This window comes from Oryzias latipes, chromosome 19, assembly GCF_053564925.1.
Source record: "Oryzias latipes strain Hd-rR chromosome 19, Olatipes_Hd-rR_3.1".
Taxonomy (NCBI): domain Eukaryota; kingdom Metazoa; phylum Chordata; class Actinopteri; order Beloniformes; family Adrianichthyidae; genus Oryzias; species Oryzias latipes.
Genome location: NC_136255.1, coordinates 18,380,188 through 18,405,852, shown reverse-complemented (window position 1 = coordinate 18,405,852; position 25,665 = coordinate 18,380,188). Strand labels below are relative to the sequence as shown.

At 36.9% G+C, this 25,665-nt stretch overlaps 2 protein-coding genes and 1 long non-coding RNA gene across 4 annotated transcripts; all 3 read left to right on the top strand.

The window, feature by feature from the left end:
* The first annotated feature begins 120 nt into the window (after nucleotides 1–120).
* Nucleotides 121–10,830, top strand: nlrc3 (NLR family, CARD domain containing 3). Of its 2 annotated transcripts, none has more exons than XM_004080527.5 (19): nucleotides 121–333; nucleotides 1,811–1,974; nucleotides 2,213–2,476; nucleotides 2,667–4,413; nucleotides 4,488–4,574; nucleotides 4,780–4,863; nucleotides 4,988–5,071; nucleotides 5,140–5,223; nucleotides 5,299–5,382; nucleotides 6,254–6,337; nucleotides 6,443–6,526; nucleotides 6,624–6,707; nucleotides 7,961–8,044; nucleotides 8,796–8,879; nucleotides 9,087–9,170; nucleotides 9,347–9,430; nucleotides 9,799–9,882; nucleotides 10,126–10,209; nucleotides 10,284–10,830. In XM_004080527.5, exons 2-19 carry the CDS (start codon nucleotides 1,854–1,856, stop codon nucleotides 10,372–10,374), a joined length of 3,402 nt encoding a protein of 1,133 aa, XP_004080575.1. In that variant the 5' UTR covers nucleotides 121–333; nucleotides 1,811–1,853; the 3' UTR covers nucleotides 10,375–10,830. The 2 variants fall into 2 exon arrangements, with proteins under 2 accessions (XP_004080575.1, XP_020567822.1); XM_020712163.3 differs by having other exon boundaries at nucleotides 192–333; nucleotides 1,815–1,974.
* A 3,226-nt stretch (nucleotides 10,831–14,056) lies between these two features.
* LOC105356555 (uncharacterized) lies at nucleotides 14,057–14,464 on the top strand. Its single transcript, XR_910669.4, has 2 exons — nucleotides 14,057–14,195; nucleotides 14,277–14,464. It is a non-coding gene; the product is annotated as an uncharacterized LOC105356555 (long non-coding RNA).
* A 477-nt stretch (nucleotides 14,465–14,941) lies between these two features.
* LOC101165511 (glucagon receptor-like) lies at nucleotides 14,942–24,907 on the top strand. Its single transcript, XM_078937897.1, has 14 exons — nucleotides 14,942–15,185; nucleotides 19,125–19,199; nucleotides 19,286–19,388; nucleotides 19,646–19,756; nucleotides 20,177–20,298; nucleotides 20,875–20,981; nucleotides 21,188–21,344; nucleotides 21,509–21,668; nucleotides 21,991–22,051; nucleotides 22,123–22,192; nucleotides 23,164–23,255; nucleotides 23,388–23,526; nucleotides 23,657–23,698; nucleotides 24,698–24,907. The coding sequence occupies exons 1-14, from the start codon at nucleotides 15,042–15,044 to the stop codon at nucleotides 24,767–24,769; spliced, it is 1,455 nt and encodes a 484-aa protein (XP_078794023.1). The 5' UTR covers nucleotides 14,942–15,041; the 3' UTR covers nucleotides 24,770–24,907.
* The last annotated feature ends 758 nt before the right edge of the window (nucleotides 24,908–25,665 follow it).

The following is a 25,665-nucleotide window of genomic DNA, read 5'->3' as shown; positions in this document are numbered from 1 at the left end:
CATGATTATTGAATGAGCAACCAGGTGGCTGTCACTTCAGACATGCCCAGAATTTTGTTGCATTGCCTGCAAAAACACTGGGGGGGGGTTTTCAGCCAGCTAACCGCAGCACAGGAAGGAAGATGCTGCAGCATGAAACTGGCTCTAGCAGCAGTGATGACTTAAGCTTCAACTCTTTCAGTACTTGTTCATTTGTTTGTAAGTCTTGAACAGGATGCCTGTTGAGGAGTTACCGTGTTCATATTTTCTTTGTTTTCTGCACAAGTGTAAAGATATACCGCTATAGGTTTGCTGTTTGCAACTGACACCACAACCCCATTCAAGAGACCCATGGTGAGTTTTTGTCTTACATTTGCCACAGGGCTTTAGGTTTTAACTTTATTAGCTGGTAAAATCAACCCCAGAGGATTCTGCTACTTTTTTACAGCAAAAAAAACAAAACAAGTTCTGCCCACATATTTATTAAGAACTCCTGATGATCTGTGGTACTTTATAATTTAGACTACCTTATGACAGATGTGTGCACTGTGAAGTATGACATGTCTGATGGGTTTCCTATTTGTGAAATACGTGATGAGCAGCCAAACCACACAGGAAGTCGTTTTTATTTCCTGTTCTTCTCATTGAACTTTGAGCCAAGTCAAAACCTTTGTTTGCACTACTTTTACTTGTAGGTTGTGCACATACATGCAAATAAATTAACTTTAGTCTTAGGCTTTATATCACACATTTTAGTGGAGCAGAGTGTGGAAGCTATACACTAAGTGAATGTTTTCATCTTTTGAATCCGTACTGAGATAGTGTTATTTAAAGATTATGATAGAGGAAGTGCAGAATTGTTTCAAAAAGTATCTTGCACAAAATGGTACAAGCACAAAGGAATTAACAAGATTTATTTTAGCAATCGCGGTAATCCTTGTTATTTATTTATTACGTGTAAAGACTGGATAAATGGGCTTGACTGAAAATTTTTCCCCTCTATGTTAACGCATACCTCAATTTGATCCACAGGAATATGTGAGTCATAGGTTGTTTTTATGTTTTAAAATAAACGTTTCCTTATTGTTAAATAAATTCTATAAACTTCATTATTTAATCTTATTTGACTCATTCTTTGGATGACCAAATTCTGTTTCCTCTACAGTATTTTATTTGGAAGTAGCACTGCTGTTAGGTAGAATTCTAATAACTCTATTTGACTTTTTCTATTGTGAGTATTTTTCTCAACCAAATACAAATGATAAATTATAGGTTAAATTTTCTGATAAAGCAAATTGTAATTTTCAGTCACATTTTTAACGTGTCAGTGAGATTCTCAGTAATTACCACTAATGTTAAAGGACTAACAAAAGGAGAAAACATTGCATCAATAAGTTTATTATTTTGTTTTAAAACTAGTTGTAGTAGCAATAGGTTTACATATGTAAAAAATTGACCTAGAGGTTTGATCACGAGCCTTGAAAATATCCTAATGTTTATAGCCTGGTGTTGAGAGCCTGGATGTTCTGTCTGACTTTATCAAATGAGTCATTTGGTTGTAAAGGTTCATGGTAAAGCATCCACTGCCCTTGGAAAGAGTAAAAAGTGGCTTTCAATGGATTTTAAAAGAAAATACGGATAAGTATGCTTGGAAGTCTAAGCATAAATGCCCTTTTCTTGGAGTTGTTTTTTTTTTTTTATATTTGCATCAATCTACATAAGTACAGACATTCTGAACAGACATCGAAAAGCAAAGTCTTTCATAACTATAAAAGGCACTAAAAAATTTTATAATAATTTTGGTATGCTGCTTATAATTTTTCTCATTAAGACAGAAACAGGACACTTGAGTGTTGAAAGTGTCAAACTTTCTCATGGAGAGGAAACATTATGATTCGATCCTGGACCGAAGCAAGCGAATTACCTGGCAAAACGACTGCTACATTGACCTGCAGTCCACGAGCTCCTCTGCCTCTTTACAAACAAGATCAGAGGGTAAGTATATTTAGTGAGCCTCTTCTTTCCCGATTCAGAGCTTGTCATTTTACAAAAATATTACTCTCTAAACCCAAAGACAACCCAAATTCTAATGCTTTTAAAGACATATTTATTAATTTCAAGTGTGCCAGGTTCTCTAAACAGGATCTCCTACTTTACTAGTTGATTTGTAATTTTTCAGTATTTAGAATTTTAAAGTTCTTAGTTTTTTTTTTTGTTTTCGCTTTTTGTGCAGATCTGGGCTGGGTCCTAAAACACCAAAACCAGCTACGAAGCTTTCTTACCAAACCCTTTCTGGAGGAAATCTTGACCCACCTGAAAAAGGTGGATGTGCTCACTTTAGCCGAAGAGACCACCATCAAGGAAGCAGGCCAGTTAAAGGACCAGGTTACTGTGCTCACTACTGTTATTACAAGCAAGGAAAGCCAAGGATCTGATGCACTTCAAGGCTTTATAATGAGCTCCAATGCTCCGGTTTCCCAGCTCATCTTAAACTATGGTAATTGACAGGATTAGCTTTGAATTGTTCGGTTTTCAAATGACAAAATGGGGAAAAAAACAGATAATCATGTGGCTCATGGGTGAAAGCAAATATGCAGATGACAAAATGCTTTTATTTTAACTTTTACTTTATTTTTTGGAAACAAAACAAAACAATTTTTGTTACTAATCCTGGTTTCTTTCTGCAGATTCAACGGTGAGGAGACACAAGGATGTTTTGTTGCAACAGTACGAACATTACAGAGAAAGAGATTCAGTCAGCTGCTCCAAACTGAACATATGTTCAAGAACTCTGCTGCTGATTGATGGACTTTCTGACCTCCAACAAAAGGAACATGACCTGATGCAGGTGGGAGTGACTCGAGGAAGGAAAGTCAATCATCTCAGACAGTTAGGGTTGGGAAAACTGTTTGAGCCCCTGACAAGGGTCAGCTTGCCTCCCAGAGTCTCCCTCACAGTTGGGGTGAGCGGCATTGGCAAGACAACATGGGTACGACACTTCATCAGACAGTGGAGCCAAGGTGCTGTTTGCTCCGATTTCCACTTTGTCTTACCTTTTACATTCAGTGAGCTGAACACACTGGAAAAGCTGTCTGCTGAGAAACTTGTCAAAATGGCTTTTCCTTATTTAGCAGATCCAAGTTTGGTTCTCACAAGCCCCTGTCGGACTCTCCTCATCTTTGATGGTTTGGATGAATTCCGATGCAGGTTAAATTTCTCTGATGCCATTCCCTGCAATGACCCAAAGAAAGAAGTGTCCATTGATGACTTGATAACCAACATCATTCGAGGGAATCTGCTCCCAGATGTAGCAGTGTGGGTAACGTCCAGACCAGGAGTGGCTTCACTCATCCCCGGAGGCCTGGTTGACAGAGTGTCTGAGATTCCAGGATTCAGTCCCGACGACATCCAAACCTTCCTTAACCACCACTTCTCAGAAAGGGACTTTGCCAGCAAAATATGGGCCCACCTACAGGCTCACAGTATCTTGATGGTGATGTGCTACATACCATGCATTTGCTGGATAACAGCTGATACTTTGTTGTACATCTTGCAGAGTGGAGCACAGGAGAGCCTTCCCAGGACTTGCACTGGCTTATATGCCCATTTTTGCTACATGAAAGCAGAATTAGGAGAGCCAAGAGGCAGGGAACCCATTAAAACAGAGCAATTTCATGGGAGTAACCGAAAACTACTGGGGAACCTTGGGCGGCTGGCATTTTATGGACTCTTAAAGCACAAATACACCTTCAGCGAGCAAGACCTCAAGGCTTATGGGATAGATTTACAGTTAACTCAAAGCAGTCTTGGTGCTGGAGTCCTCATTCGATTGGAGTCCACCATCCACACAACATATCGATTCACACATTTGACTCTGCAGGAGTTTCTTGCAGCTACATTCTACCACGTTTCCTCCAAGAGAGCCATTTTCGATCTGTTCTCAGAAAGCACCATGTCCTGGCCAAAAATTGGCTTTCAGACCCATTTCCGAAGTGCCTTTCAGCACTCACAACAGGCTGAAGATGGTCACTTGGATGTTTTTGTGCGATTCTTGACAGGCCTGCTCTGCCCAACAGCACTGAAGCCTGTCGCAGGGCTTTTAGCGGCAGGAAAAGATGATGGTAACCAGAAGGTGTGGGCAGCTGGGTTTTTGCAAGGCCTCCTGTCCAGCGGGGAAGCTGTGGTTTCACTGCGCATTGTCAACTTGGCTTATTGCTTACATGAGCTACAACACACCGAGCTGCTGCGGAGTGTCGAGGACGATTTACGGCAAGAAAGCTTGGCTGGAAAGTTAACTCGACCTCACTGTGTTGTCCTGGGCTTCCTGCTGCATGTGTCTCCAGAGTGCAGCGACCAGACCAACCTAACTGGCTCTCTAAACTACTCAACAGTGAAAAGCTTGCTCCCACAACTGCTTTACTGCAGCCACCTCAGGTCAGTATTTCAATGCAGTCAACTAAAGTAAAGCACACATCATAACTTGACAATAAAACTTGCCTCTTGTGCAGGTTAGAGAATAATAACTTCAAAGATGATGTCATGGAACTGCTGGGAAGCCTCCTTAGTGCAAAGGATTGTCATATCCAAAAATTAAGGTGAAATTGCTTTAATTAAAGCTTCAAATAAAACATTTTTAGTTGTAACTATCTTTAAAAAGTGCAATTAAAAGGAGCTAATATTTTTGCTGCATCTGTTTTGTCTTTACGATCAATATCAGGGGATTTTTAACATTGTAGTTGCATTGACTGATCAGATCACTTTGCTCTGTATAAACCCAGCTTATTTTATTCTGTCCCTCAGTTTGGCAGACAATGCTATCAGCAACAAGGGAGCCAAAGCCCTGAGTCGAGCTCTTCTGGTGAATCGTACATTAACATATCTCAAGTGAGATATCTTTCTTTCCTTAAGAATTTAAGTTAACAAGTGGCAAACTCATGTGCTTTTTTGCTCCACACTCATTCCATTTTTTCATATCCTGCATTATAACAATTCTTTTATAAAAATATAGTCTCCGGAACAACAACATTGGGTCTAAAGGTGCAAAGTTCTTGGCAGAGGCTCTGAAAATGAATCAAGTCCTGACATCAATTAAGTGAGTATTGTTTAAGATTCAGGTTTGCTTTGGTGTAATCATCTGGTTAACTATTTTTAACAACTCAGCTTCCAGAACAACAGTATCGAGGAGGAGGGCGCTCAGGCCCTGGCAGAGGTTCTGCAGTGCAATCGCAAGCTGGTGTCTCTGAAGTGAGCAGGGTTTTACCTATTTTTGCATTACTTTAATTACTTTGTTTCATTGAAATCACATTATTTCTGTTTCAGTGTGCGGAAAAATAAAATTGGGGCAGATGGAGCCAAAAGGATTGCAGACGCACTGAAGATGAACCAAACTCTAACAAAGCTAATGTAAAAGTTTGTCCTCTTTCTAATCGTTCTTTGAGGTCAGGAGTCTGGAACCTTTAGCGTAATATGCCATTTGGTCCAGTTTATTGCTGACTAAGATCCTTAAAGTCCCATTTTACTGTTTGGAAAAATAAAATTTATTTACATTTTGAGGCCATTAAGTCAGTTTTTTTATAACAGTGTTACATTTATATAAATATGAGATTTGACAGCAACAAGTGCCTTTCAAAATAATACATCCTCTGTGAAATAATATCCTGCTGCAGTGGATTGGCAATTATACTTCAGACTTTGTCTTTGAAAAGCAACTAGACATAATATAAGAACATTTTAACTTATTATAATCTTGAACTACAATTTGCTTTGTGATCTGACCTAAATGAGCTGCATGTGGCTGTAGAGCTTGCAGCCCCCTGGTTTAAGTCAAAATATAATTTGCTTATTTTCAAACAAAATACAAATGAAGTTTTAAAAAATTGCTTTTTCCCCCCTGTCTTGACATCTTTGCCAAAAGATTTGTTTCTAGCTTTTTTTTTTTCGTTTTTTTTTTTTTTTTTTCCCGTGTAGTAAATAATTTCATAGTCACTGGAGCATTTGCTTTGGAATAGCAGCACAAAATAAAAAAGTAATCTTAGCACTTCATGCATCTCATTAAAGAAGAAGAGTCAATAATAAGTATTCATGTCCAAATTAGGCACATTATAAAAAATAAATTTGTTTACTAATTTTCCTTTATACTTTGGTTAAAAACTATTAAAATGTTTACAGTTTAAATGTTGAAGCATTGTCTGTTCTTTACATTTTGCAAAAATATTCGCTCTAAGTAGACTTTTCTTTTATGATGTGCTTAGCTGTGTCTCATTGTCTTCTGCAGACTTTGCAGTAACCAGCTGGGGGACAAAGGAACCGTCGCTCTGGCCGAAGCGTTAAAACTCAACCAAACTCTTCTCTCACTCCAGTCAGTCTCTGGTTTTCAATTTTAGAGTTCACCCTCTTTAAAAGTCGTTCAGGAATGGCCCCTTTTACTGTGAACATGAGTGACCACCTTTCTCTTGTTCTGCAGACTTCAAAGCAACTCAATCAGCAACAGAGGAATGACTGCACTGACCAAAGCCCTCAGGTTCAACCACGGTCTAGTAACCTTGAAGTGAGCATTAAAATGAAAATCTTTTTGTTGCCAAATGGTATTACACCCAGTACTGCAATCGATTTCACTTTCTTTTGCATGCTTTGTGTATCATCAGTCTCAGAGAGAACTCAATTGGGATTGAAGGAGCAAAGAACATGGCCCAGGCGCTCAAGGAGAACAACTCTCTGCAAAATCTGGAGTAAGTTGCCTTTTCACTTTAAGTGCAATTGTAATTTTTTTTTTTTTTTAAAAAAAAGCCCAGATGAGAGTGTGACTGTTGTTCTGTAATAATGCTTTAAAGTAGCTTGCCAGTAGCTGTAACGCTTTGGTTTTATTGGTTTAACACTTAAAGTTTTTTACATCTATCACAATTTTGCCACATGGTGACACCTAGCCAGAAAACAGCTGAATACGTTTTAAACACAGGTTTTTAAAGTTATAACAGCCGTGAACATAATATCCTGTAAATGCTAAAAATGTTTTCTAAAATAAAAACACATTTTAATTTAAGATTTATTGCAATAAATATGCAGTGATAAACAATAAGAACACAAAATCAAAGTAAAAAGATAAAATAAGAACTCAACAAGGTTAATTTTCTGAATTTAAACTAATTTTTTTTTAACTTTTACACATATGTGTGTGGCACAAATATAGATAAAATAAAGACTGTTGAGTTTTTACTTATTTTGCATCTTTAATAATATTTCATAAGCACTATATTTTGGTGTCCACAGCTGAGAACTATGAGGTTCCATTTTTGCCAAAAATCTGTTTTTGTGTCCACTGTCTATGTCTTTGGTCGTCTCACTTTGTCGTCAGGACTTAGCAACCGTTGCTACTGTCGATAGCTACTGTCATAGAGAACATCCCACTAATGAGTTTAAATATATTCGCCTCTTAGCAAACAGCAGCTTTATCAAACTGAGCCAAAATTAAAAAAAAAAACTCAGCTCCCAAGGAAGCCAACTGGTTGTTATGACTTCAAACAAATCGCTGTCTTTCTGTAACTCGTGTTTTGTCTGGTATGTGACTGTCCAAAGGGAAACTAGGACAGCAGAAGAAGGGAGAATCCCTGTGCCAAAGATCAGTTTGTCCCTCTTTAAAGCCAATCCCATTTTCTTTTATTCAAAAAGGCTATTGACACTCTGTGAAATCCTTTTCTTTAAGCTGCTGTTACAGACTTTTTTTCTGGAAATAAACCATGCCATGAATCTGAATCTGTAATTATTTCACCTTCTGAAAAATAATCAATTTCCTTTATTTACCAAGCACAGACAAAAGGGAGGAAAATGGTCCTTTGTACAGAAATAATAAAACTCATAAAATCCCTGCAAAATGACTATGAGTAAAAGGAAGGGACTAACTTAAAGTGGACAGCTTCAGATGATTTTACAGCAAAGAGATTGTATTATTTGTTCATTGTTGTGTGTTTGTGTTTCCTTCTCCCAGTCTCACGGCCAATTTATTACATGATGAAGGTGTTCAGGCGATATCTGCAGCAATCAAATTTAATCAAGGACTCACCTCTCTGCAGTAAGTTGGATTTGCTGTAGAACAACACAGAAATTAAGGATAGCTTAATTTTTAAAATATCCAAATGAAATAGGAATTTTTCAGTCTAAAGCTACGTTCACTCCACCCTCAGCAACAGCCTCCAAAGCTGCCACTTCCAAAGAAAAGTCTAGGTAAACATGCGTAAATGCGTGTTTCGACACTCCATGTTCAAAAACCTCGCGTTCAAGTGTTGCTAGGCAAGTTTCTACGGGCGTTTTGCACAAAATGCGCAGCCACTCAACGCACGTTGAAAGTTAAACTAGGTGAAATTTTGACCAATCAGGGACTCCGATTTAGTAGTGACGTATGGATAGTGCCCTTTCAAATCACAGAAAAATAATCATGGAGGAGAAATTATTAGCTGTTTGTTCCCGTCTGGAATTATATGACACCAAGTCTTTCATATTCAGGGATAGAGCTGCGAAAGAAAAAGCCTGGAGCAAGATTCATGAGATCTGCACCACTTTGACATTTTACAACAAGCCTCTTCCAACTGTAGGTGTTGGACTTGTGCTAGTAAAGAGTAGAAAAAGAAGAAGTAGTCCATACCTGCTTGTCCAGAGTGAACACCATGGGGTAAATGCACGTTCAAGAACAAGCATCAAGTACCTGGTGTGAGTGTAGCTTGAAAGGATGAAGCAGGAATACTTTACTAACATCAGCTCACTGTTTAAATCCACGTTTTTTCATGAAGAACATGTTGAAGTGTCTATTTTTTTGCTTTTCACAGTCTCCAGTGGAATTTCATCAAGTCCACAGCCACTAAAGTTTTGGCCAACGCACTTATGTCCAATGCCACAATAAAGCTGTTAGAGTAAGGCCAATACACTTCATTCACTCACTATCCTAATTGCATTGATCTCCTCTAACCTACTTCATTGTGCATGCCAGCATCAGTGTGAGTAGCTGCAGGCTGCCACCACTGTTTGAAACTGCAACAAAACACTAAAACAACATTTAATTTCAGAGTTAGAGACTGTTTCTAATGTTTGTCTATCTTTTGTCTTCATTCTTCCTTCAGTCTGCAGGAAAATGCAATCGGAAATGAGGGTGTCATTTTTCTTGCAGAAGCTCTGAAAGTCAACACTTCACTGCAGACGTTATGGTTGGCATAAACAATTTTCTGCCCTGACTGATCCAATTATTTTTTCCAAGCCTTGAATATAAAATAAAGGAAATATTATGATGTGTTGTTAAATACAGAGAAACAGAAAGAATGAATTAAAAAAAGAAAAAAGGTAATTTTCTCCCCCCCATGGTTTTGATTTTTATGCTGCTCAGTCTTCAGGGAGTATCGGCTGGGACCAGTGGAGCCGTGGCACTGGCAGAAGCTCTGATGGAGAATCAATCTCTGCAGACATTAGAGTGAGGCAAACCTCTCCATGGTGTTGAACTGCTTATTATTGTTTTAAACATTCAATGATATGCAGTGACATGATCTTTATACAGTTGCTAGTTTTAAAATCAGTGGGATCCCCAGCAAGTTCACTGGCTGCTTATTTTAAGCCTTTTTTTTACTTCATTGTATCACATTAGAATTAATTTCTTGTTGTTTATCAAGGTAACTTTAAATACTTTAATTTAAATGAGTCATTTTTATATTTCACCTTTTGTTGGAGGTAGTCTAGAGAGTACCAGAGTTCTTAAGCATCCGGTTTGAGTCCAATGTTTGTGTTGTGTTTTTTATTTTTATTTTATTTGACCTTCAGTCTGTTGCCCTCTATCCTTTTCAGTCTCCGTGGAAACAGTATAGGGATGGAGGGAGCTAAGGCCCTGGCCAATGCTCTGAAATGTAACAGAAGTCTGAAGTCCTTGAAGTAAGTATTTGTCCATTTTAATTTAAACTACAATCTGTCCCTTTTAAATAATTACAGTTCCTTTTAACTTTTGAGAATGTTTCAAATTAGCAATTATTTATTGACATGTGAACGTGTTCATTGAACGTGTTTAATTTAGAAATAAATTTTCTGCAAAGCAGCTGGAAGTTCATAAACATGCTGTTCACCAGATACATTTTTCAAATTGAGTGTCTGAATAATTGATTAATAAAAAATCCTCAGTCTGCAGGAGAACTCTTTAGGCATGGACGGAGCCATATTCATTGCAACAGCTTTGAAGGGAAACCACCAATTGGCGTATATCAAGTATGATTTCTTAAGTACATGTTTGTTGGTTTATTCCTGTGCTCCTGTATCTTAATTAAAACTGTGTTTTTTAGCTTGCAGGGTAACGGCATTGGAGAATCGGGAGCAAAAGTCATCTCTGATGCAATAAGAGCAACTGCACTGAGCTGTGTGGTGGATATCTAACTGAGAAAGATCTTTGATTAAGAGAAGATGAGCATGCTGTGCAGACATTACAGTGTTATTACTTTGATACTTGATGCAGAAGCTAAATAATATTTAAACAAACTTTAACATATTCCTTTATGAATGTTATTCTAATATATTTTTCTAACTATAAGTAAATTTATATTTTCACAGATATAAAAAAAACAACAAATAAAGAGATTCTATTGAAACGTTGTCATTCTAAATTAGACTTAATTCATGCACAATGTTAGAATGTCCTAGTAAAGATGTCATTCCTTGTATTTGCCATTTTTGCACACTTTATTTGTTTTTACATTAAAATAAAATGAAACGATATACTTAAAGTTGTTATATTTTTTAAACAGGGCCTCAACTTGAAAGTTATGAAGTTGTCGCCTGTTTTATGATCCTAAAGATCCAATTTTATTTTAAAAATTAAATATTTTAACTAAACTGTTTGCCATCTGTGTCTTATTCCCGTGATTACATAATTGACTTGTTTATAATCACCACAATAAGCGGGTTCTGATTTTCTATTAATTATTACCATTTGGCTTTATACTCCTTTGTTCTCAGTGTATCAAAACCTAAATCTCATAACAATATATACGTAATTTGACATTAGTTGTGAAACGTCCCTTGATCGTCTCTCATACAATCACTTAAATAATAAAAGTGGCTCTGTCAGTAATATTTAAATCTCTATCACCACCAATCTTTGATTAAAAAATAAAATAAAATAAAAAATAAAAAAAGGAAAAAAAACTCAACCTGTTTTCCATAGAAATTCTTCCTGGCACAGGGTGTGGGTACGTTAATCAGTACATGTATTCACAGTTTTATTACAATGACTTTATACTTTTATACTTACCTTCAACTTATAAATCAGGTTGTCTGAACTCAGAAATGTCTGTGATGCAGAAATTTCACTTTATTCTTTCCAAAGCTGTAATATATCTTTTATTTGGATAAACACATATTCTTTCAATTCCGTCATACAGGAAAGACAAATCTGTAAAAAAAGAGTTAGCCAAAGAGAATAACCATTTTAATGGACCAGTCTTTCAGGATAATTTCCGCATTATCTAGCTTTATGTGTGTCAAAATTCAATTTGAAATGCAAACTCTCAGACGCTCATCAGGGTGGGCCTCCCACATCCCTAAATTTGCTAAATTCTACTTCCTTTAGTCAACCAATTAAAAAATTTAAAGACTAACCAAACCAACTGACCAATGGAATTGTTTGGCGTCCGAGGTTGGAGAAGAGAATGTGCTATCTGCTAATGAATTTGCTTTGGTATGACCACAACTGCATTTGCTGCTGTTAAGCGCAATGCAAAAGAAAATGCATTAGACCAGGGAGGCGCTGTTTTGCAATTTCCTTTGAATTTTACACAAAAACTGCACTGCATTTTACAATGCAATAGATTTTAAGTTACTGTACTTTAAAATAAATTTAAAGCAAACCATGTATTGAAATGTCATTTCTAATATTGAATTGTAAATTGCAAAATGCATTGTCATTTGAAATATGACATAAAAAAGCCATGAAAATTTAAAATGCAATTTAATTTTTTTATATATTTTTTTTATTGCTATGTTATTTGTAAATTTAGATAGTGACTTCTAAATTGCAAAATGTATTTTTATATTCCGAGCCTGAATTGCATATTAAATTGTCAATTGCAAAATGCATATTACTTTGAATTATGACTAAAAAAAAAAAACGTCCATAAAAATCTTTATACGTATAGACATACAAGTCAAAACATTGTTTTTAAGTTTAAGCTTTAAAATAAAGCTTTTAGTTAAACTGCTTTAATAGTACCGTTTCTTTTGTATTTCCAAAAGTTCTGTGGGTTTTTTTTTAAATCTGTCAATCAATGCAGTGCATTCATTTCCATGGAGAAATTCATGGGGGTTTTAAGCTCATAATGGGCAAACGTCTGTAAAAATGTTACATACACCACAGGTTATTCGCTGAAGCCTCACCAGCATCTGTTAAACGGTCTCAAGATAATCAAACACCAAGAGAAACATTTGTAATAAACAGTTTTCCCCTTGTGTCCTGAATGAAAACAATATTAACAGGAGTGCAAATGTACAATGACTCAATTTACTTAAGGGAGGTCTCAGGTGTTTTTGTGCAGGGTCTAATAAATACAATGGCTCACTGGGACCAGCACTTTAGATTTAAAGATAGGAGGTAATTGCTTTAAAATTAGACAGGTCTTACAGTGCTTGCCTCAAACGTTGAGTTTCTTTTATATTCACACACAAAAGAAACTGCTTAAAAATTCCCAGCTTAGATCCATTTGAATTGCGTTCAAACTGAGACTTTCTTAATTTTCAGCTTTCTTTTAGTACAAAAATCCTTACAAAGTAAAGGGAGAATTTTTAAAGTTCTACAAAGTCTGAATTTTACTTGAGGAAAGTTAAACCGTTGGTGGAGGTCTGTCAGTGAATTCTTAGTTGCTTTTATTTCAACCGTAGACACAACAGCCTTTTCAGCTGTTTAATTCTGGAAGCCAAGGGAATCTTGCATAGGGAACAAAGATTTTAATTAAAACAAGTAATCTGACGCTCTTTTTTATGGTTTCCTCCTTGTTTTTCTATCTGATTTGTTGCGTCCAGGTTGGCTGTGACTTCTCCTGGAAGCCCTGCCGTCCCTTGGTTCTGCTGAAAGTCGTCACTGGAATTATTAATTAACTAGGTTTCATTAAGGAGGTGCTTTACTCTATTCTGAGCTCCACTGTGTTTTCTGTATTTACTTGTGCAATTTTCCTAGTGAAATGCTGAGGATTTCTCTAGTTTTTTCATTTGACCTTTCCCCTACGCTTGTGGTGATCTTTTGTCATTAAATCTTTTGGAACTTCACTAGTTGGGTTCAATTTCTGTATGCGCTTGCGTTTCCTCCTACTGACCAGCTGTGACATTTTTTTTAATTGTAACAGCTTAAACGGTCTTGCAAACTGTAAGAACCATCAAAAAGTTAAACCCTATTAATATTTATAATGGAAATTAAACACAACCCACTTCTCTTGTCTTTAGGCTACTGCTGCTACCAACACAAAAATCACGTTTTTGAGCTTTTTAACATGTTCTTGTGGCATTTTTCTGATGATGGAAAATATAAGTGAAGAAAATCAGGCTTATGCTGTACTTACGGAGTAAAATAGTACATTTTTGTTATTGTTGTGCATCATCATGGCTTAATTACTGTAAATGTCGATTTCTTTGCACAAATTCTCACCTTTGACCAGGTACCAGAATAACTTGTGTACATAATGTGACTAATGAATGCAGCTTCTTTAGTTTCCATGCACGCGTTTTGGTCTGCTTCTCCTACATGATAGAGAGTATTCCGGTAAAATCAACTGAAAATGGAATCATAACTTGTGGAAGGGGTAGGTGCCTGCAGGAGAAAATGAATGGTGTAGTAATTGGTTGGAGGGTGCAACTTATCAGTTTCTTCTTCTCTAATGCTTCCATGTTTTGGCCCTGGGACTCACTACTAACATGGACAGCAATATATTTATTTCCCTTAATCTCTCCAAGTATTTAAGAGAAGGGCCTGTGGCACATGGGGGATTGGATTTTGACTTTGGAGCAAGACCTGACACATAACTTTTAAAAATATAATTTTAACAGAAACATTATGACAAAATGAAAGCTTTGACTGTCATGGCACCTCTGTCATCCCCGCCCCTCTGCTCTGCTCCTGACTCCACCAGCTGTGACCAATTCACCCTCATCAACTCTGCCCTTCTTAAGGAGACCCAGCTCCACAACTCATCGCCAGATCGTTACCCCTTATGGTGACTAACCTGGTCTCAGTCTCGCTCATGTTTATGCATCCTATGCTGATCTTGCAACTAACCTTACTATTCCTGTCCCAGGATTCCTGCTCGCCAGTGTCACCTGTGTGGAAGTCAGTTCGAGCCCCCCTGCTGTTCTGGAAATACCACCCTCTGCTAGCCGCGCTACTACCTCCAGCCACGCCTCAAGCTTCGCTCCTCTCTGGATCACATTCACGCCAGCAACATCTTCCTGGAAGGAAAGAATAAAAACCCTTTCTTACCTCTCATCTACCTGCGTCTTCATTCTGGGTTCCAGCATCTGGGTCTGCCGCTCCTCCGAATCATGACATTGACATTCTCTTGACATTAATCCACAAATTTGCAGGTTGAATACAGATTTTTCTTTCTACCAATGATTGGTTGGTGGGTTGTGCCTCTCACGGAGATTCAGTCTTCCTTGACTCTAATAGATGGACAGGAATGTTACATTTCTAAAATCACCTGATGTGCATAGGCACTCCAAAAATCCAAACATCTCAAAATCTAGAACTCAAGGTTATTTCTTTGTGCAAATATGGTTTAAAATCTTCCACAGGTTCTAATATTGGAAAGGAAAGCAATTTTATCATAGTCTTTCTAAAATTAACTTCTGTTTTTATCTATAAAAGACAACATTGGCTTCATATGGTTGTTTAAAGGTTAATCCTCCTAAGTGTAAAACAGAAGTTTCTAAATCAAGGCAATTTTAAAAAGTAACATAATGAAAACACATTTTAATTGAAGAAAGCCACTTTAATGGGTTTTTGTGTGTGTGTAAGTTCATAAATTTAGCTGTTTAAAACCTACTGACACTCCCCTGCATCCATGATTATATGGAAAAGACCAGTCGCTGTGCCTCTAGAGCAGAGGCAGAGCTCTGGCAGCTTTAGGTTCTGTCTCGCTCTGAATCATTCAGGACTAAGCTTCCTCGGCATCGTCTCTCCCAGAGCATCTCTGGATCAATCTGATGTAAGTCAATGTCTTTTATCATTTCTTGATCTTAAGAACTGCTTACAGAAAATTGTTTGACAAATGGGATTATTGACGTGTTCCTGTCAGTGCGATACTGCAATCACAGTTAGAAAATAGAGCTTTGTTTAAAAAATCAAGGCTGTAATTTATTCATTTGCTCATGTATAACTGAAAAATTAAGAAAGGTACATGATGTGGGAAATCATATAAAAATATTGGATAAGACTGCAGTTGGACTTTTTTTGTTTTCTTACATTGTTTAAAAAAATGAAGCCTTTTTACTTTTATAGTACGTTGTTTTTCTTCTTTTAGTTTTCTGATCATCTCTGGCTGTTTTGTTTCGATAACTTAATTTTTGCTTCAAATCAGATTTTCTTCTATGAAAATTATGACCACTTTTGATAGCCATTGCTTACGGACTGAAAATAAAGAATTGTTGTTTTTTTTACAGAGGCTTATGATAAATTGAGGTGAACAGAAATCGTTAAAATAACAAGAGAAAATGCTTGAAGCGTCAAACATTTGTTACAATTGGAGTTAAATAAAATTTAACACAGGAATTGACCTTCAACTAAAGCATCTTCTACAAAAGGGTACTTTTAAATGCTAACTGTTGATGTGGAACAGTAAAGATCCTGAGTGTGCTTATGCCCTACACAAATATATCTGAAAAAGTGCAAAAAATAAGAATCTGAAGCCAAATAATGTAATTCTTGCAAAAGCCATCATTAAAACTGCACAAAAAGCTTGGATAAATGCTAAATGCTGAATCGGCTTGTGGACCACATGGTCCACATGGTCCACTGCTGAAGTTCAAACCAAGCATCAGAATGGGGAAGAAAGGAGATTTAAGAGACTTTGAACATGGCATGGTTGTTGGTGGCACACGGACTGTATTTCAGAAACTTCTGATCAACCAGGATTTTCACCCACAACCATCTCTAGGATTTACAGAGAATGATCCAAAATAGGGAAAATATCAGTGAGCAGTTCTGTGGGTGGAAATGCCTTGTTGATGCTAGAGGTCAGAGGAGGATGGCCAGACTGGTTCCACCTGCTAGAATGGCAACAGTGACTCAAAGAACCACTGGTTACAAGATGGGCAGATGGGCTACAGCAGCAGAAGTGCACACCAGGTGCCAGGTTCAAGAACAGAAAACTGCGACCACAATTTACACACTTTGCTCACCAAAATTGGATAGTACTTTGTCCATATTGGCATGATAGTTTGGTCCATATTTGGTCCTTAATTTGTCCATATTATCACATTTCTCACCAAGGATTCTGAAGGCAAAGCAAGGTGCACTAGCAAGGTGTAAAGTGGCCAGTGAGTGAAGATGAAACTTACTGAACAGAGATCATGTTACAGGGAAGCAACTCAACGGTTCCTTTTTACAGGACTGCATGTGGAATTTTTATTGTGTTTTATTGTGTTTTATTGTGTTATTGTGTTGTTTATTATCAAATTTGATTTGCAAAAAGCCATTTAGATTTTATAAAATCGTCACCTGATTATCAACTAAAACAAAGCCTAATCATGTGTGTGTCTTTTCTTGTTCTTGCATGTTATTAACATAAATGTGGAAAAAATATAACTAAAATGTAATTGTAATAACAATTGTTTGTTGTATTCAGTCTTGGCAAAAGTCATAAATGCATCATTATGTGCATGTCTCTGTTTTTCTTTTTTTGCCCAGTCGAGGATGGGTGGGTTGATTTTAATGAAGACTGAAAAACGAGCTCAGTTTTACATGGTTCAACACGCCGCAGGCTGTGATTGTCAAATGTCGAGACAAATGCCACCAGAGTTTCGACAATTTTCGCTGCAAAGACCCTTGAGGCTGAGCTGCTGTGAGTGTGGTCTCACCATTGGGCTTTCATTAACCTGAGGGGTGCCAACCAACTTCCCTTCACTTCTTTCAAATGCATTACTCTGCTGCCAATGTGGTCCTGACTTAACCCTAACGTTATTTGTCCAAAATTAAACCAAAGGAAAATGAAGACCTTAATGCATCGTCTGCAAGTGAATGCATCAGAATGGAGGGGGGCAACTGGGCAAGTTGAAATGGGCGAAGGGAACTGGGCAAGGGAAATGGGCAAGCCCATTTCAGTTGCTGTGTCACAACATAGTTTTTTTCAAACTGCTGGATTTTATCTGCTCCTAAATCAGGGCCAAAAACACTATTTTTATTGGAGTAGGTCTTCATTTATGTTTTAACTTGCCTTGTTCAGCAGCTGAGCAAACAGATGAGAGCTGAAGGCCTCTTCTGACTCATGAGGTGTATATTTGTATAAACCCCTTTTGTATTTGTGGCTAAACTTTATTTTCATTGATTACATTTTTGCATACATTTCTTGTTGGACCGGATGGAAAAGAGAGGAGAGAAGGAAAGAGTGGGATGTTAGAGATGGGGGATAAGGGTACAAAAGATAGGGGAGAAAGAAAGATGAATAGAGAAGTATGACAGTAGAATCACAAAGCAACAAGTTGCTGGAAGTTTATCATTATCACTGTCAGGTGTAGATGTTAATCAATAGGGGCGGGGCCTGTCCACAGACACACTCAAATATTACAAACATACCTGACGGCTCCAAAGATCTTCACATTCAACATGTACATAATACTAAAACTGCTTACACGCACATACTCATGCATACAAACAAACACATGTCAAGAATCCCATTCCGCCACGCAGACTATTTGTGCCAAGGTGAGCTGGCACCTGTGCTCAGGTGAGTATTTATGTTCTGCTTATGACAACAGTGGTGGCAGCCCGGCTAACCAATCTTCCATCAGAGTAAAAGGAATAAAATACCAGATCCTACTGTGAATATTATAGTCAAACTGTGAAGTACTTGCAGAACTTGGAAGAATGACAAACTTTAGCACACTTGGGCTATAGTTTTAGACTGCTTAAATGTCACCTTCGTATATGTAGGATGTTCCTCCTCAGTCAGAAATCTTCAAGGACATTTGGATTGTAAAGAATAATCACTGTTCTGCCAGACAAGTGACTTCCTAACTATCATGTTGCTGTTGTTCACCTTTCAGCAAATTAGCTTTTACTGATTTGCACATGTAGTTGGCAGAGATTTTCTCACCTAATGCTCTTCCTGACACAACCCTGCCACAATCTGGGCTGGGCTCCGGCACAGGGAGACCTAGACTTAGGCCCTCCAGTTAGGCAATTGTGCGTCTGAGCCATCCAGCCACTCAAAACACAGCTATTAAAACTTCTGTATTTTCATTAAACACCTGGAATAACAAAGAAATGCATAATTAAATATAAAATTAGAATGTAAGTTAGTGATTCAAAGAGCTTTTGCAAAGTAGGTGTAAAAATAAAAAATTATCTCAAAATCCTCCTTGAATGAGCTATAAAACAGCATGGTCTTTAAAACGTTCCTAATTATGGCTGTTTGTTGTGGCTTAAAAAGCGAAGTCTAATAACTAGTCTCCATTGGACTTTTTTTGTTTATGTTTGCTATCCTATCTGCAGAAAAAAATGAAATGCAAAATCATTTTTAATAATGTTGTAAACACAAAAAATGTCTCTAAGCCAAAAGATTTTTAAAAATTGGAAAAAAAACTTTTTAACTGAAAAACAAAATATTATTAAGTGCCACAAAACATATCAACTTGTTTAGTTTGTTTGTTTTGTTGGTTCTTTTAATTCCACCAGGGTTATTTTTTGTCAATGATAATGGAAGAAAGGAAGTTTAGCCACTTTTTTTAAAACGTTTTTTTTGCGATGAAGAATCATCTGCTTGAACCAACACAGTTTTGAGTGGTTCTGCTTTATGTGGAAATTGTAATAATTCTTTGTTTGTGAATGAAATAATTTATGATTGAAAACAACCTCTTTTCTAACTGAATACACTGCAACTACTAACTCCTAATGTATTATTCTGATAACTCTCTTTTTTTCCAAAAAGAAACATTCTTCAATGATGGACAGAAAACTCAACCTGATCGCTGCAATCTCCCTGCTATTTTTCAAACTTCTAAAGGTTAGTTGAATAGAATGTAAAATGATTTTTCATGTAATGACTGGTTTACGTTTGATCCGGTTACTTGAGAAAACATATATTTGCAGCCGGGGATGGTGAGTGGGAAAGTCTTGGAAGAGACTTACCGAAAATGGCTACAGTATAAAGAGGACTGCGCCAAAATGATTGAAGATGAGCCTCTGCCTCAAGGTACAGAAAACGTTCACTCATAGGTGGTCTCCAAATAGAATTTGAAATACTCCATACACACAAATAAAAATGTATCTTGAAATTTCTTTATGAGGTTTTCATTAGGTAGAGAAACTCTAAAAACAGATTGGTTTCGTTTTACTTTAAACAATTGTTGTCCTGTACTGAATTTTATGTCAAGGTTATTGCTAAAATGTTTGACAAAACAAATGATGACATGATGGCAACAGTCAAACTTTACTTTCTTTTTTTTCCAGGGGGCTTGTACTGTAACAGGACATTTGACAGATATGCCTGCTGGCCAGATACCCCTGCTGGCTACATGGTCAATATCTCATGTCCATACTACCTTCCCTGGTATGACAAAGGTAACCGCAACAGACAAAAATAGAAATGTGTTTCTGTCATTTATCCCGCTCAACATTTCTAGCATTGTACTGAGGTATAGTGCATTTATTTGAAGCTACATTTTTTACACATGCGATTTGTGTCTTTATTAAGTTTTTTCTAAGCTATAAATCTGCTGTTCATAGTGATAATGGTGCTTACTTGTGTCAGCCCTCATATCAATCCCTTCTTTTCCGAAGTTAATTCATGTTAAAAACATCCTGTTTTCCGTTTATGCAAAAATAAAACTACTGTTTTGCATGTTCTAATTTGCCTTAAATACATGCATATTTGTATTGTGAACAAATGTCTTATTCGAGTTACTGTTACTTCAAGTATGAGAACTGAGTGACACTAATTGGGAGTAATAATGACTTCAAAGTTGAGCGTTTCTTCTCCAGTGTCCAAAGGTGTTGTGAGCAGGCTATGTGGTTTTAACGGAAAATGGGTGAAGGATGGGAGTGGGCAGGTGTGGAGGGACTTGAGCCAGTGTGAAGAGGAAAAAGAAGTGGTTTCTAGTGAGGTAAGGCCAAGAACAAAAGCAACTTAACATTTAGAGCTTTTTTTTGTTGTTGAAATATTGAAAGTTGTAATATTTTGGCAATAAAACCAGTGAGGCTTTCAACTCATTTTATAAATACAAATGATAGTAAATACATAATTTTTTTTTGTCAATCAGAAAGTACATTTGTTTCTCAAAAAAACTTTAATAATAACAAATGAATACTATAGAAATTATGTTTTACTTCAAACAAAAAAAGCCTCAAAGGGGCATTGAAAGGGTCCTTGAGGGACCTTACTTTTCCTGCAACATATACATAGAGCTGGTGGAGAACTGCAAGACAAAAGACTTTTGTACTCAGAAAAGAAATTTTTTAGCATGCAGGTAAAACAAAGGATAAATTAAGTTAAGTCTTGAGCTTGATGCGTATCAATCTGCACCAAAGGATTAAAGAATAAACCAAAGAAAACTGGTCCAGATCCATATTTGCCACACAAATATATTTTTCAAACAACAACGAAAAGCAATTGATGATTGTTTTCTGTCAATCCTACATCTGTTTTATTGGGATCTTCTGAAATGAATCTTGTTTTTCAGATTTGGTTCAAGCAGTTGTTGGTGAGCTTCAGGATGTTGTACACTGTGGGCTATTCCATGTCTCTCTCCACACTTTCAATAGCTCTCATTATCCTGTTAAGCATTAGGTAAGAATCAATATCAAAATGCTGCAAACTATAATTCAAAACATAAATTGTAACTCTTCAGAATTAAAATGCATGTTTAAACAAAATTGTGAGCTTATTTTTTTATGTGTTTAAAGCTTTCATTTAAAAAAAACAATAAAAATATTGATACATTCTGTTTCCTACCGTTAACGGCAAGACTTTGCTATCATCGTGTCTTTCTACAGGAAACTGCACTGCACCAGAAATTACATTCATGCCAACCTCTTCTTATCTTTTATCCTGCGAGCTATGGCTGTTATTATAAAGGACACAATGCTGGATCGTCACTGGGGGAGAGAAATCATACAACAGGTGGACGTGAGCGAAATGCTCAGCCATAAGGTATTTGTTGAAATTACGGTGGAGATTTTTCCTGGGGAAAAAAATTATAAAGGAATTGCAGATGTTTCATTTGGATAAACTAAGTTTTAAACAACCCAGTCTCATTCTATTTTAAAACATTAGTACTCATCTTTCCTACTTAGTTCTGTCTTTATTTCTTGTAGGCTGCTTTTGGCTGTAGGGCAGCACAGGTGATGATGCAGTACTGTGTTCTGGCGAATCACTTTTGGTTTTTTGGAGAAGCGATTTATTTGTACTCTGTACTTATTTCCTCTGTGCTCGTGGACAAAACCAAATACCTCCCCTACCTCTTTCTCGGTTGGGGTAAGTTTCCTGTCATTTTTTTATGTCAACATCTGATTATAGTTTGGAGTTGAGAAACACGACCCCCTTAGCCTTCTGTTTCCCATTAGTGTCAAACAGCAACTTGTATTGATATTTTTGATAACGTTTTCTACAGTAATGATAACAAGCATGTTGCAAAAATGGAAAAAGTTGGAAAAGGCTAAGCAGTACCTGAAAAAGCAACCGTTGATTCTTGCTGTGAGGCTGTGCCACTTCTTTCTAGATACCATGGAAACAAATACTGTTTTTTTTAAAGCACCTGAATCATTGACCAGTGAACTCTTTAATGTTCTTACCTCAGGAACACCACTTCTGTTTGTGATTCCCTGGTCTGTGATGAAGTTACTGAAAGAAAACAAGGAGTAAGTTTCCTGTCATAAATGTAATTTGTGGACACCTATACAAAAAAGTAACTTACGCTTTTTCCTTATAGATGTTGGGGTGCTAATGAAAACATGAACTTGTGGTGGATCATTCGTTTTCCAATTCTTTTTGCCTCACTGGTAAAGAATTCTATGTAATGCACGCATGGACATATGTTATCATGAACTTCTAAAGCTTCAATTAGGACACACCTAAAGAACATGTTATAGCATAAAAAACTCAAAGGGTATTATTGCACTAATTTGACTTCTGTTCTATAAAGAATAAAATTAAGTCATTATATTTAAATATTTCTTTTATATTCTGTGGTGTAATACAATTGTAAAGCATTTCAATGAATGTTTGCATGTTAGATTTGATCAGTTTCTTTTTTTTCTTTGCTCCAACACAAAATTTAGTTGAGCTTAGCTGTCGTTCCATTGAACCAATGTCTGCTCAGCTGGTAATAAGTGTGATCGATTCTCTTGCACTTTTTGTGACAAAGCTCTATATGATTTCCTACAAAGGCTTTATGTAAAATGCCCAGAAAAATTATCTAGTTTTCCAATGAGGCCAATTATAAAATGTTGTTAGCATAGGTAGGTTATTAGCCTTGCATAGGTCTAAATGGAGCAGAACTCAACAATGTTGACTAGCACAGTGCTGGTACCTACCACCATAAGATTGAACTGGTGCATGTCTCATACACCACACAGACCCGAGCAGCTGGATGTTCAGGAGGCACAACATGATGGGAGAGTCCAACATCCTCAGCAAATCCACTTAATAGACCTTTTTAGTACTGAAGAGAACACACCAACTTTGAACAACACTGAAAACGTCATGCCTGGAAATAACCCACTCACTCATGGTGTAACACCAACAGAGCCAAACCTAACTCCCACAATGGGCAGGATCATTACAATATATTTGATCATCTGTTCTTCATAATTAAAAATCAATTGTTTTGTCCCCCTGCCTTCGCCCATAAGTGGCCGGGATAGGCTCCGGCAGCCCCGTGACCTCGAAAGAGATAAAATGGATTAGAAGAAAAAAAAAAGATGATTGTTTTGTGTTCATGCAGTAATTTAGATGTGCTTTTGGTCAACAGGTTAATTTTTTGGTCTTTATAAGGATCCTTGGAGTCATTTTTTCCAAACTAAGAGCCAGCCGTCAAAGAAGATACCCAGATTACAAAGTTCGGTAAGTTGTCTTTCTTTTTTCCTTAACCATACATTCAAAGCATTGTTCTGAGTCTACATCTAAAATAATGAATGAAAGTCAAGCTGCCTTATGTCGTGACAACATTTTTCTTTCTTTAAATTATCTCTTCAGGCTCGCCAAGGCTACTCTTACTCTCATTCCTCTCTTTGGGATTCATGAGGTGATTTTCTTGTTTGTGACAGATGAGCAGACAACGGGGGTTCTTCGCTTTACAAAAGTCTTCTTCACTCTCTTCATAAGTTCGTTCCAGGTTGGTACAAGTGGGTTTGCGGCTGAATGCTTTTTATTGTTCAGTATGTACCCAGTCTCATTTGATCCAGCAAAACTGATGCAGCTCACTTTGGCTGAACTCACCATGACTTTTGTCAAACTTTCTGCAGGGTTTTCTGGTCGCTGTTCTCTACTGCTTTGCAAATAAAGAGGTTGGTCATTTCATTGAATGTTATTTTAAATACCCGCTCAGATAAAAATCATGTTCCTGTGGGTTTTTTCTGATGATGGAGGACACAAATTAAGCTTAAAATTGCATTTCTAAGTATTACTTTAATTAAAATTGTGCTGAATCAGGAGCAGACAGAAAAATCCTGTTTGAAAAAGCTTGTAAGTGTGGCGTAGAAGCAAGCTACTACGCCAAGCCACAAGCTCCCTGCTCCTCTAAATTCAGATGCATCCACCTGTAGACGACTAGTTCCATGTACGTTTTCCTCATCTGAGCTGACATCTGTGTGGTATCTGATGCACAACAATCTGGCTCATACATGTATGGCTGGATACCTCCGATATTGCTCACAATTCTTGTTGCATCGCTTTTGTTAAGTTGAGGGTGTGATGGGCTGTGAGCTAGCAGGAGAGAGAGTTAACAGATGGATGTCGGGATGAAGGGGTGGGCTTACTCTCCGCCAATAGTCCTGCCCACAAGTTGGAGGCGAATTTCTAATGAACTACTCCAGCTCTGCAGAAACTATATAGTGGAAAACGACAGTTTTTTGTTTTTTTTTTTGTCTAAAAACAGCACAACGATAATTAAAAGACCACTGGCAACACTTTAAAAAAAGATCAAGAGATGAATTTAGGGAGATTTTAAAAGAGAACACACAGATTATGCTGTTTTACCAAAAAAAAAAAAGTTAATAGAAAGACTGTCAAAGTGGATTTATTAGCAGTAAGATGAAAGTAATGAATGAATTTCTTACAATTTGACTTGGAGTTAGTCCAAGGGTCAATTTATAAGAAAAGTAATTCAATCTTCTCTCATACCTTTCTCTCTTTTTATACATTTTGAAGTTGGTTAATCAATCTAATCTTTTTTTTGATTGCAAAGCTGATATTTTCTATGAAAACATAACTTGTAAACATTTTACATATGCTTTACATGAAATGCTTACAACCATTAACAGTGCTTATTCTGACTCTTGGTGCAGGTGCAAACAGAAATGAGGAGAAAATTCTGCACATGGAAGACAAAGACAGGAACTTTATGCTGTGGACAGTGACTAGCACCTCTTGAATCTCAAGCAGATACCTTCTTTGTTGCCACAGTTCCAGATAGAAACAGGTCATCTATTTCAGCTGTCAGAGCTTTTCCAGATGGTTCACCAACTCTTTATAGTTCACAGCTTGTCCGGCATCAGGCAGTGTCTCCACAGCTGCATGTTACCTTAGTGCATTCTCCTTTTGAGGAAAATACAAAAAGCTCACTGCAGTGCAGGGATCAAGATGACTCTGGGCAATCATCTGCAGCAATGCTGGTGTCTTTCCTCATCCATCTTAAAGACCCAGTGGAGCTGCTCCCTCACGTTGTGAATACAAACTCAGACTGAGACGTTGTTCATTGTTCCTCTGCAAATGATGCTCTCAATCTTTATATTCTGATGCCAATGTAAAATATGAGTTGTACATTGTAATATTGTGCAAAAAGTAAAACTTAATCTTTCTTCAAATGTTTTTATTTGTAGAAAGAAGTGAAACTGCTTATTTATGATTGAAGTCAGTAGTGAATAGGAGAAGACCCTCAGCAAAAAGTAGGGTATTTAAGTGTACTACAAATATACTTCATCTATATTAAAAGTGAGGCAGTATACTTAAAGTGTCCTTTTGATATACTCTAAACGTCAGTGAGCTTGCCATAATCATACTGAAGTATGCTTAATTAACTTCAAATGTACATTTTTTTTTGCCAAGGGTATCGTAATTGACAAAACAGGTGAGAATTCATCATTTCATAGTGGTAAAACAAGGTCTAACCATACAATAACTTATTAGAACCAGGTCATCTTTGCTCTATTTTATAGTTTATGGTTAAAACATATTTTTAAAATACTATTTAATCTTACATCAAGGTATTTTATTTCAGTAACATTGCGCTTTCTTTCCAGTCTTCCTGGAAACG